This window comes from Cotesia typhae, unplaced genomic scaffold (assembly GCF_013202065.1).
Source record: "Cotesia typhae breed Kobodo isofemale line unplaced genomic scaffold, CoteBio_Ctyphae contig_11, whole genome shotgun sequence".
NCBI lineage: Eukaryota > Metazoa > Arthropoda > Insecta > Hymenoptera > Braconidae > Cotesia > Cotesia typhae.
This window is the reverse complement of record NW_027423711.1, coordinates 705,151-716,889: the sequence shown is the minus strand read 5'-3', so window position 1 is coordinate 716,889 and position 11,739 is coordinate 705,151. Positions and strand designations below refer to the sequence as shown.

Genomic DNA, 11,739 nt, shown 5'->3' with positions numbered 1-11,739 from the left:
GCGCGAGACCACCGGCATCAAGAAATTGTACAATAGTTTCTTTGTTATGTTTTAAAAGACTATTTTAAAAAAGTCACGTAGCTTTTACACCTGACTTTTTCTATCATTTATCGTCAGAACAAATTGAATACTTTAGTGGAAGATAAATGATAAAAGTAGCATCAACTCCAAGATATTAGCAAGTGATGTCTTTATATCTAATTGAAATATTTGAATTTAGAAAGCTATATTTTTTTAGCTGTGCTCTAGGTAACTCTAAAAGACAAATTTTAAATCTTTTATTAAAATACGATCTGTAGATGCTTGAATGAGTTGTTAACAGCAAATTGTTATATCAAACTAGAAAGAAAAATAACTACTACATTGTGAAATTAACTTGAGACAAAAAAATAACATGATAAGTTAAAACGGCCAAACTTTAAATCAAAAAGATGTTGAACAATAAATACATTAAAAATTAAAACGCTTCAAACAATGCATATGAGATTACGAATTTTGAATTAAGGCCGATATTGATATTCATTAAACATTTTTATATGCTTATTTTTTTTTATTAAATTTGTTAAAGTTGTCATTTTTTAATCTGCAAAACATCATTGAAACGTTAATATATAAAAATAAACAACTAACTTTTTTAAAAATAAAAAAAAAATCAAGTCAAGCACAAAATAGTAGAATTGTCAAATAGTAGTGTCATTGTCTAAATTGATTAAAATGGAGTTACAAGAGACAAGCTCAGATACACTGAATGAATCGATGTGGCCGGATCATCTTCCATCACCATCGTATCAACAATTATCACCGCCTGTTCAGCAAAGCGGAAGCAACGTCATCACCACTCAACAAGTATGTTCAATATCACAATCTACGCATTGCATGAATGTTATTTCCACGTGATGCATCTTTTAATACTTTCTGTTTATTGTTTAAACAATAAACATAAACATATATCTCTCTATCATCTTAATATCCCTAATATTGTCCTATAGATATCCGTGGGTTATCATACTCCGGATGGTAGTATTTTGTGGAATGAAAAACGCGAATCACCACAAAGCTCTCCAGATACAAATGAATCATTACTTCATTCCGATGAGATACGAGAAAATTCACCAACAAATGAACAAGCTTCAGCTTCTGGATATCAACAGTTAATGTCAAATCGTAAACGACGATGTGAGCTTAATCAAATTGGTGACTTGGATCGCAAATATATTCGAAGAGATGGTAAATATATATAGATTTTTTTTTTAATAATTAGTTTTGTTATTAAATTATTATTTAAAGAAAAATGAAACTTCATTTGGTAATAAAACTTGTAATATCCAAAAATGTAACATAGTATTGTAATTTAAGTTTTGAATTGTAATACTGCTGTGGGTCAATTGCTTATTTCCTCAAGATGATCACGTGTTACCAACATCCGAGCTCATGCTCAAACGTGAATTTATATGAGGGCAGAATTTATACGCTGTTATACTAACAAAATTCGTTAAGATTTATATGTTGTTTTATTGAAAATTTGAAATAAAATGGGATTAATTTTAATCCTAATAATAATGGTAATTTTTTTCTCATTCGCTGACATTAAATTGGAATCCCGTCCAAAAAAAATTCTGATTCAAAATGAATTTAAGATTGAAATTCATTTTTTAACACAAATATGAATTAGTTTTGAGATCAATCTAAATTTGAAATTGATTTGTAAATACAAATTAACACGCCTGTAAAACTTTTGATTCTGTTTCAGAACTTTAATAAAGACAAGAATATTTTATATTCTAAATATTTGTTAATTTCTATTTAAAAATTAATTCATATTTATGTTAAAAAATGAATTTCAATCTTAAATTCATTTTGAATCAGAATTTTTTTTGCATGGGAATATAACAAAATGGAAATTCGGCCTTTTAATCATTCATTGATCATAATAATTGTTCAATAATATTAATAAAAAGAAGCTACAGCAGTTTTGTAGCAATTAGACAGTAAAAGTTCCAACGACGCATCTGCTGTCTTGTTTTACTTAATGAAAATTGTTAGCTTCTTATATAATATGACACAGCGCACTCTGTTAATTTTTAAACAGTAATTTATGCCTGACTCATGCGGGGACGAACCACCAGACGACCTTGTTGATACACTTGGTCTTGATTTCTTACAAAGCGATTGATTTTCTTGTGTATTTATTAACAAATGAAGAAACATTAAATTAGTATTTATTTTATTTAAAAAAACATGTATTTATACAGTCGTAATCTTAAATAGAAATTAAATTATTACATTTTTTTCATCAATCTAGGTTCCACTGCAAGTAATGTATCGTTACAAGCATGGTCTTCCAAGCAAGTTGAAGAATTTGAACATTTGGTTGGTTGTGGTGATCTTGATGGTTTGAATGGTTCACTATCTGCTATTGGAACTAATGAATTTGTTAATGTTGTTGCATCTTATAACATAAGGTAAATTAAATTAATAAAATTAAAAAAAATATTATTTTTCATGTTTATTTATGATTTACATTGAGTAATATTCTTCGAGTATTCTCAATGAAACAAATAAACCATGAATGCTAGTTAATATAAAATAATAAATGAACCATAATAACACATGGACATTACTGCAACACAAAAGTACTTGATATCTAGTTTGCGTCAGTTATTTCGCTCCCTATGCTATATAGTACTGAATACTGATTTGAGCATGTAGGCTGACAACGTAGTCCTCTCGTAAAGAGCGAGAACTGTCAAACAATCTACATGTCTGTACCTCTCTATAAATCTTACTTAATCTTACGCGTGCGAACTGCGAGGGTAAAACTGATTATTTGGTATACTGAATTTTCGCTGTTCGTGATTTTTTTTTTCACTATTCAGTAAGCTATAGAAAATATTGTTTTTTTTTGTTTGAAAAAAAATTGATAATTTTGATTTTTATTCTATATTATGTTGTAAAAAATTTAACAAAAAAATGTATGTTAAATCAAGGTAATTGAAGATTGTTGAAATTATGTACGGCTCTTTAGTTTGTGCGTGAGCTATAAATATAGGGTTGTTTCAGTGAAGCTTTGTTGGCGCTACCCTCGTTGACAATATTCAAACAGGAAGCTCCTTCCCCGGAAAATCAGATCAACAATCCAAAGTGAGTGCATATTATCACTGTATCCCTAAAATTATTTAAACTAAACTATCATAGAGATTTTTTGTTTTTTAAATAAATTTTTGTGAAATTGTTTTGCACGACAGCATGATATTTTGATACTTAAGCGATCTACGTTATCATTATTTTTTTTTTAATTCAACTAACGTTAATGAAAAACCTTTAGAATTAGCCCAAAAATAGTTCAATTAATTTAAAAAAATTTCCTACACGATGTCGAACTAGTTAACATACTCATGACTTTTATCTTAATGCTTTAAGAAAAAAATATAATGTTATCTCGTTGTTCTTGCCACATACTTTTGTGTGTCATGACTCTTTGATTGAGTCTTCATAATTGTGCTTGACTTCTGAAAGTATTATTGTAGTACTTTAAAGCGTAAATTTATCTGTGATTACTATTTAATTTGAAATGAAAAATTCTTATTACAGTGATTCTTCGTCCTCTTCGTTTACATCATTTTTTAGTCTATTGTATTATAAATATATACATATTATATTCATTAACAACTTGTTATTTGCAATTTACTGTTATCAACTCTTCAAATATTAATAATTATTTATGTTTTTTTTTTTTTTTTAATATTGTAGTTTGAATCACGTGTCTCAACGGAATCTTAATGGATCTTACCCAAACAATGGAAATATTGGTCTATTAGTTGAACCAGATAGTAATAACAGCCTCAACAATAATACAAGTAATAGCGTTTCGACAACGACAACAACAATAACAACAGCAGCAACATTATCACCGAATAACACTGGTAATAATCGAACCAACACTAATTACAGTAGTAACGCTCCAGGATTTAATTCTTGTAATGGCAACAGTGGGCGAGAACAACCCACTAATTTTCATTCTTTACTATATTCAAACAAAGATGATTTTTCTAATGGTCCGTCCGCTGGTAATCATGTATCTTCATCCCAACAAGAGTATGAATTTAATGGAGATAATCGGTAATTGTTGATTTATCTATTTATTTATTTGTTAGTAAAAAAAATACCAATTATAGATTTGAATAAAAATTAAATTACTGAGTACAAGAAAGAGATTATTATTTTTAGCCCACAGAATCTAGTCAATTTAGCAAAATTTACTAGAAAGCACTCGGAAAATTATAGTTTCAGTAAATTTCGATATCCAACTGTTTAGTTAAGAATTCTAAATTTGTTTACAATTTTTTTTTTTTTTTTTCAATAGATTTCTGACATTATAACGAATATTTTAAGCTTTTGACAAAGTGTTTATCTCAAAACTTCGATTTTTTAAAGCCAAAAAATCGATTTTGTTTCGAAGACCTATATCCTGAAAACTAATTAAATTATAGACCTCGCGTACAGCTTAAAAAATTGAGAAATTTATTGCGAAAAATTTTTGTTTTAACAACATATCTGTCAAAAATTTATTTTTTTTCTTAACTTGATTTTTCAGTTTTACAATTTGTTTTTAGAAACTTAACACATCAGATTAATAGTTTCGGAGATATTTATTCATTTTTTTGTTTATTCATAATTTGTACATAAATTAAGACCGCGGTTAGATACTTGTTAAAATTCTTAACTAACCAGTTAGGTATCGAAGTTTAATGAAATCATAATTTTTCGAGTGCTTTCTAGTAAGTTTTGCCAAATCGAGTAAAATTGACTAGATTCTGTGGGGTATTTATTTTGCAAAGTAAAAAACTAAAACTATTCTTCAATCGTCAGAACTATGGAAATTTTAGGTTTTTATTGTACAAATATATAATTGTTGAAAAAAAAATTTCATAACTTCGAATTTTTAGTTTTTTAATATTTTTGCTTGTGGAAATTTTGTCCATATTTTTTTCTATAAAAATTTTTTTTAGATATTAATCTATTAATTTTTAGATTTCAATATGTATTGGGAGCATCGACAAGTATGGCAATAAAATTAGTTGATGAAACATTGACGTATCTTAATCAAGGCCAACCTTATGAATTAAAATTAAAAAAACTTGGTGATTTATCAGCATATCGTGGAAGAATACTTAAGGTAATAAGTAATGAACTTTTAAATTATTAAGGATGCAAATTTTATTGATAAACTTAACTAAAATATTTTTTTTATTTTATTATTTAGTCAACAATTAAAATATGCTTTCATGAGAGAAGATTGCAATATACTGAGCGTGAACAAATGATTGCTTGGCAACAAGCTAGACCTGGTGAGCGTTTGTTAGAAGTTGATGTACCTTTGAGCTATGGTGTATTGGAAGTAACACAAAATGCTTTACCGAAAAATACTGTTGAAATTACATGGGATCCAACTAAAGAAGCTAATGTTTACATTAAGGTGAACTATTAGCTATTAATTTATTAATAAATTTATTATTATATAATTATTAAATCAAAAATTTTATTGTAACATAATGATTGCTTTATATACAGATCAATTGTATCAGTACTGAATTTACGGCAAAAAAACATGGAGGTGAAAAAGGTGTACCGTTTCGGATTCAAGTAGAAACATCGTTATGTAACGATTTTCGATTGCATGCAGCCTCTTGTCAAATCAAAGTCTTTAAGTTAAAAGGAGCAGATCGTAAACACAAGCAAGATCAAGAAAAAATACGCCGAAAACCACCAGAAAAAAAAGACCTATATCAACCAAGCTGTGAATGCACTGTTTTAAGTGAAGTAAGTAAACGTATACGTATAAACTGTTGGGTTCAATTCCCGGTCTGGGCTGTCCGAATTACTTTTTCAGTTACCGAAAATTCCTACTGAGTAAAGGTCCTCCCCTTCCCCCTTCATCCTTTATTTCCCCCAGTTCCCAAAAATTTGTCTTTAATGACAAATTTAGCTATTATATATATATATATATATATATATATATATAGATACCCAAAGTATACTTGTACGTATCTTCCTGCATATTGGACAATTTTGTATACTCTTGCAACCTTGAGGCTCAAGCGTAACAATAGCGATTTCGATACAAAATTAACAATTTTTTATTTTTTAAGCTGAAATTTTTTTCAATTCCAAAATTCCAAAATTTTTTTTTTCTAAACCATCCCTGAACTATAACGAACAAAACAAAAAAAAATTTTGAAAATCGGTCCAGCCGTTTTTGAGTTTTAGCGAGACTAACGCACAGCAATTGATTTTTATATATATAGATTTAAATTTCATTTTCTTGGGGATTTCAGATACCACTCAATTTATTACCACCAACACATTCTGGTCTGAACAGTCAAATAAATCCTATTGTGCCGACTGACATAACGTAAGTACATTTTTATCTATGGAAAATAATGGTTTAGATATTATCATTTAATTTTTTTAAATTATTTTCTGATATTATACTGAAATATTTCTATTGAACATATCTTAAAGCTCAGTCAGCTTTAATTGATACAGATATCTGATAGCTTTGAAAATTCAAAAAAATATTAAAAAAAAACGATTTTGTGAATTTATTTTTAAATCATTTTTCAATGAAACTTTATGTGTTAAAGTGAAATTATATGTTAAGATCTATAAAAATGTTTTTTTTTTAATTCATATCTTTTTTCCCAATAATTTAATATAAAAATTGAAAATTTTTCTTTTGTATTAATTATTGTGAAAAATTATTAATCATAAGTGTCCACGTAAATATCAGAGAGAAATTTAATTTATTAAAAAATTCGCAATCTAAAACTTTTAATATAACTCAACCGTTCAGTAAGGGATATTTTATTCTGAATCCGAGATTAGTTATTAAAGTCGTAAAAAATTGATATTTTTTAAAAGTATTTATTTTTTTATTTATTTATTTAACGATACACATCACATTGGTAAACATTATCATACAAATTTAAATTTGATGAAATTGTAATAGCATGATATAAATAATCAGATAATACTTGAATAAAGTTTTTTTTTATATACTTGTGGAAATTTTTAAAACAAATTTAAAATAAAAATAGTGTTTTGTATCATATACAAAAATTTATTGTATCAAGTATTTATGATAATTTGAACTAAGAAAAAATTACTTCCACCAAGAACAGAATTTAAAAAAAAATTTTTACTTCGGCCAACATAACTTCGGTCTTCCTTCAGGCATCCGAAAATTTTCTTGAGTCAAGAATTTTGTTCTCCAGTCAAGAAATTTTTCTTTCTGTGTTTTATTTTTCAAGCCATCAGCATACAGTAGCTATTCTGCTTGAAATTTACTGTCTATGTCGTCTACAAAGGTTTTGAATAATATTGGGCTAAAATAAAATCTTTGGGAAACTTTTGATGTCATGTCATACTTTTCGGAGATGTGTCCATCAATTCTCTCTTGCAAATTTATATCTATCAAGTAAGGTCGAAGCCAATTTAAAACATTACTACCAACCTCGCAATCTCTCAGTTTTTCCAGAGGATATTGTGATCAATTTTGTCAAACGTTTTGCTAAAAATTGTGTAGATAGCATGTACCTCAATACCATTTTTCATGGCCTTGAGAATATAGTTAACATACGTATAAAGATTGGTCGTGGTCGATCTTCTACACACAAATCCATGTCGCTTTGGTGATACATCATTTTTGAAAGACGAGATCAGTTAAGGTAGGATAATCTTTTCGAATAATTTAGTTAAAGCAGATTGGATGCATACTGGCCTGTAGTTCGTGAACTCTGACCTGGATCTGTTCTTATGGATAGGACTTACATATGATAACTTTTACTGTGATGGAAACATTCCTTGTTGCAATAATGTGTTTAATATGTGTGTTATTGGTTTACAACAACCCAGTTTTTTAAGAATAAATTAGAGAAATCATCATCATCAGGTTTAGTTCTTTTTTTAGGATTTAGCGAGAGCAATCGCTTAAAAATTCGGTCATAGTTGGCTTCGAAATTGTGTAAATTTAGATCATTTTCACCACGGTCCATGTGGAAATCATTATTGTACCATGATTCATGGCCACGCAGGTACTTGTAAAGTATAGAGTAAATAAATTGCTAATTTCAGCTCCGGAGCTGACTGTTAGATTGTTCCACGACATTGCTGACAGTACGTTGATGTTGTTACTCTTCTTAATTTCTTAAATTTAATTAAAAATAAATGTCGGAATGATTCAAAAAGTGTTGTAACCTAAATTTATTGAGTATACATTATGTTAAATATTTCGTAACATTTTTCAGAAGCAAAAAAATATCTTTTCCAAATTTCCAGATTTTTTTTTTTAGTAAAAAAATAAACTATACTTTACTTACGTTCTAGTATTGAAATATTATAAGTCTTAAAAAATTTGCAATATTTCTGTTATTGCCTAAATTGGAAGAAAAGTTATAGCTAATAGTATATTACACCCCTTGGGAAGACTTCGCCTCGGCCAACAATTAGATGTGATCTGAGGTTTTTCTTATTTTCCTTCCCAAGGGCTGTAATATACTAATTCCAATTTCTAAATTTGTTTTTACGTAATTAACAATGGTAGTTAAGACTTATGATAAAATTTTTGATAAAAAAGGAAAATTGCGATAACTATCATTACAATGTTATTTCCAAAATCACTAAAATTTTGTATGATTTAACTAAAAAATAAGTATTATTTATTTTTTTTGCGTAAAGTTGTCAGTTGTATTTTAGTAATATTTTCGTAGTCGTCATATTTTATAAAATTTTTTTTTCCATTTTTCTTCCAGTAATTTAATTTTTTCATATCGCCAATATGGAAACGCTATTATCAAAAATTTTCTGAAAATAAGTGTCAAATAAAAAAAAAAGTAGTCCACTTTTTAAATTAAGCACACGGAAAGAAACTTTCTTTAGAAATTACCGTTAAATTTACTGTAATTGTGGGACACAATGCGGCCTTTTTATTTATTACCGATTTTTAAATAAAGATTGCGAAAAAATTCATTTATTTTCGGTAGATTTCACAAAATTTACCGAAAACTGAATAAAATTTATAGTAGACTACGGTAAAATTTATTAAAAAAAAGTTAAAAATGATCTTATTTACCGACAAATGATTAGGTCGTGTCATGAGTGTGCGACATTTTGCAGAACTGGATATGAGATTTCGTATGTTAAGGTTGGCCAAGTGGTTGTACTAAACATTGTCGTATCGTGCCACCTGGTTGCGACAAGACTCATTGCAGAAATTGTGAATAAAACAGATTTCCCAAATAAATGTAACGAAAATCCAATAGATGGCGGATACATGTGCATTTTTAACTTTAATATAATTTTTATAATAGTTGTGAGCTCCATGCGAAAGCATAAATATATTTTTCGCTCGTAAACAAGTAGATAATGCGTACTCCAATATACAATTTATTGTTTATTAAGTTGTAATAATCATTCAGTGATACCAATTAAAAATATTTATGCAATCAATATCATAAAAATTATTTCGGTAAAATGATTCCTTTTTCATTACAATTTTTATTTATTATTTGTAGAGTACTATAATCGGTAGTCAAATGGGAATAATTATAAATTATTGGTGATAATTCATCGTTTTTTTAATATTAATGTTAAAACTCTTATAAATATTACTGGATTAATAGAAAACAATGCACGATTGAAAATTACATTTGTGAGTACAAATTAATTTGTTAATTTATACAATTTTATATTGTTACTAACGTTTGTACAATGTATTCATCATAATTTATATTTATATATTTTATTTTCTTTAATTTTGAGGACTCTCGTGTTCAAAATTTACATTTTTAATAAAATACTCCAAAATTTATAATTTATCATTAACACGTGTTTCTCATTAATAAAGTGCCCGGCCAATTAGAATAAAAATATAAAGGTGCTGTAAATTTTTAATAAGACCCATTCCCGCATTTATCGGCCAGTATTATTATAAACAAACTAATATGATCAGTACTTGACTAGGCATGTCATAAAAATAATACACGAAATACACCTCAGTACGGATGGCCCGGTATAATTGATAAAAATTATATATAATCATTACCAGGCCAATTGATATTAAAAAGTTAAAGGATTTTTAACATTTCATAGGACCCACTTTGGGACGGATGACTCAATATTAATGTTAAAACAAATTTTTATATACTCAGCCAAGTATTTTTCATTTAGCAATTTGGAGTATAGAGAAATATGAGCTAAGTGGGGATAGCGGCAATCGTAGTCCGTTATACGATTGTGAGAGAAACAGTTTAGTTTTCGTCGTGTATGCATGTGCTCTCTTCTACTAATTTTTTGCTCCCCTCTTTACAAAATTGAATACAGTTTTCTCACTCTCAAACAAAGACATCCCAAATAAAGTCAAGGTTGCAATCCAAGGTCAACCTGTAAAGGGATTATTTGAAATTGTCAATAACTTTAGGGTTACACCTTATCAAGGATGATGTAGAATAACATAAAAAAATGTAAAACCGATACAAGGTTAATAATATTATGAAAGTTGATGATTGCTAAAAGTTTACAGAAAATTTCTCGGCCCAGAAGGTCCGGAATTATTTATTAAAACTATGTCATCAGTGCTCCGTTTTAAAAATGTTCTGAGAATTGTTCTTATCCATTTTTAATATTTATCCACACTGAAAAAAGAGTTTTTTCCCCTCCTAGAATACTAAATTTTTTACTCAAGTTTTCTTGATTTAAAAAAAACTGGTTTTCTTAACGTTAAAATACCACGTTTTATTATAAGGCTAGTTTTTTGACTATCAGAAAACTATATTCTTATAGTTAAAAAACTTTCGTATTTTAATCATAAGAATACCATTTTTTTAACTATAAGGAAACATTTCCTAGGAGGAAAAAAACTTTTTTTTCAGTGCAAAATTACGGACGAGCAACATTTTGAAATTGTTAATACTTTTTAATATTATAATTATTTCAATAACATTATTAATTTTTTATACCCAGCGATCCCAATGAATACTTGGGATTGCAAGTTTCGATTTTTATAAAAAACCTTAGTCTTCATAATTATATTCTAGCACATCTAGTGCGCTAAAGAAAAATTTTATATACAGTAATTCATTAAAAATAATGACAAGTATGATTATTAACAAAAATAATAATCTAATTGAAAAATGTTGAACTTATTCTGGCACGGATTGCCCGGAAACGATTATAAATATTAGGTACTTTCCAGTTTCGTTACTTTCAAATGACTTCGATCTTCAGAATTATATCCTGGGATTTCTATTGCACGAGAATAAAAAATTCAACATACTTTAATGCCCCGTCAATAATGACGAGTATAATTATTAACACACAGAAGACCCTAAATTAAAAATTTAAAATGATCTTGGCACGGATTGCCCGGCAATAATTATAAATATTAGATACTTTCAAGTTTCATTATTTTCAAAGGACTTCGGTCTTGAGAATTGTATCCTGGGACATATAGTGGTGTTTTAAAACTATAAAAAGAATTAGGATATTAAGTACTCTGCTTGCAATTTACAGAAGAGTGAGAGTGGTACATAGATCTTGGTAAACCCACTTTCATTGAAATTGCCACAAAATATTTTATCCAATAGATACTCGATGTTCTCAATTACTTTGTTTTCCTAAAAATTAATTAATTTTTTAATAAAAAGATCATTTTCCGATCGATTATTCAATTAAAATTTAAGT

At 27.8% G+C, this 11,739-nt stretch overlaps 1 protein-coding gene across 2 annotated transcripts in view; it reads left to right on the top strand.

Annotated features, from left to right (window-relative positions):
* The first annotated feature begins 63 nt into the window (after positions 1–63).
* The window catches only part of Gem (transcription factor CP2 like gemini), a 32,030-nt gene continuing 20,354 nt past the window's right edge, over positions 64–11,739 (top strand). Inside the window, exons 1-9 of one of the 2 annotated variants that reach the window (XM_074240932.1) lie at positions 64–846; positions 990–1,227; positions 2,303–2,462; positions 3,061–3,141; positions 3,751–4,119; positions 5,032–5,176; positions 5,264–5,476; positions 5,572–5,820; positions 6,336–6,412. In XM_074240932.1, the coding sequence (XP_074097033.1) occupies positions 715–846; positions 990–1,227; positions 2,303–2,462; positions 3,061–3,141; positions 3,751–4,119; positions 5,032–5,176; positions 5,264–5,476; positions 5,572–5,820; positions 6,336–6,412 (1,664 nt within the window). In that variant the 5' untranslated portion in view covers positions 64–714. The remainder of the gene's footprint in view (positions 847–989; positions 1,228–2,302; positions 2,463–3,060; positions 3,142–3,750; positions 4,120–5,031; positions 5,177–5,263; positions 5,477–5,571; positions 5,821–6,335; positions 6,413–11,739) is intronic. The other variant, XM_074240939.1, reaches the window with a different exon arrangement.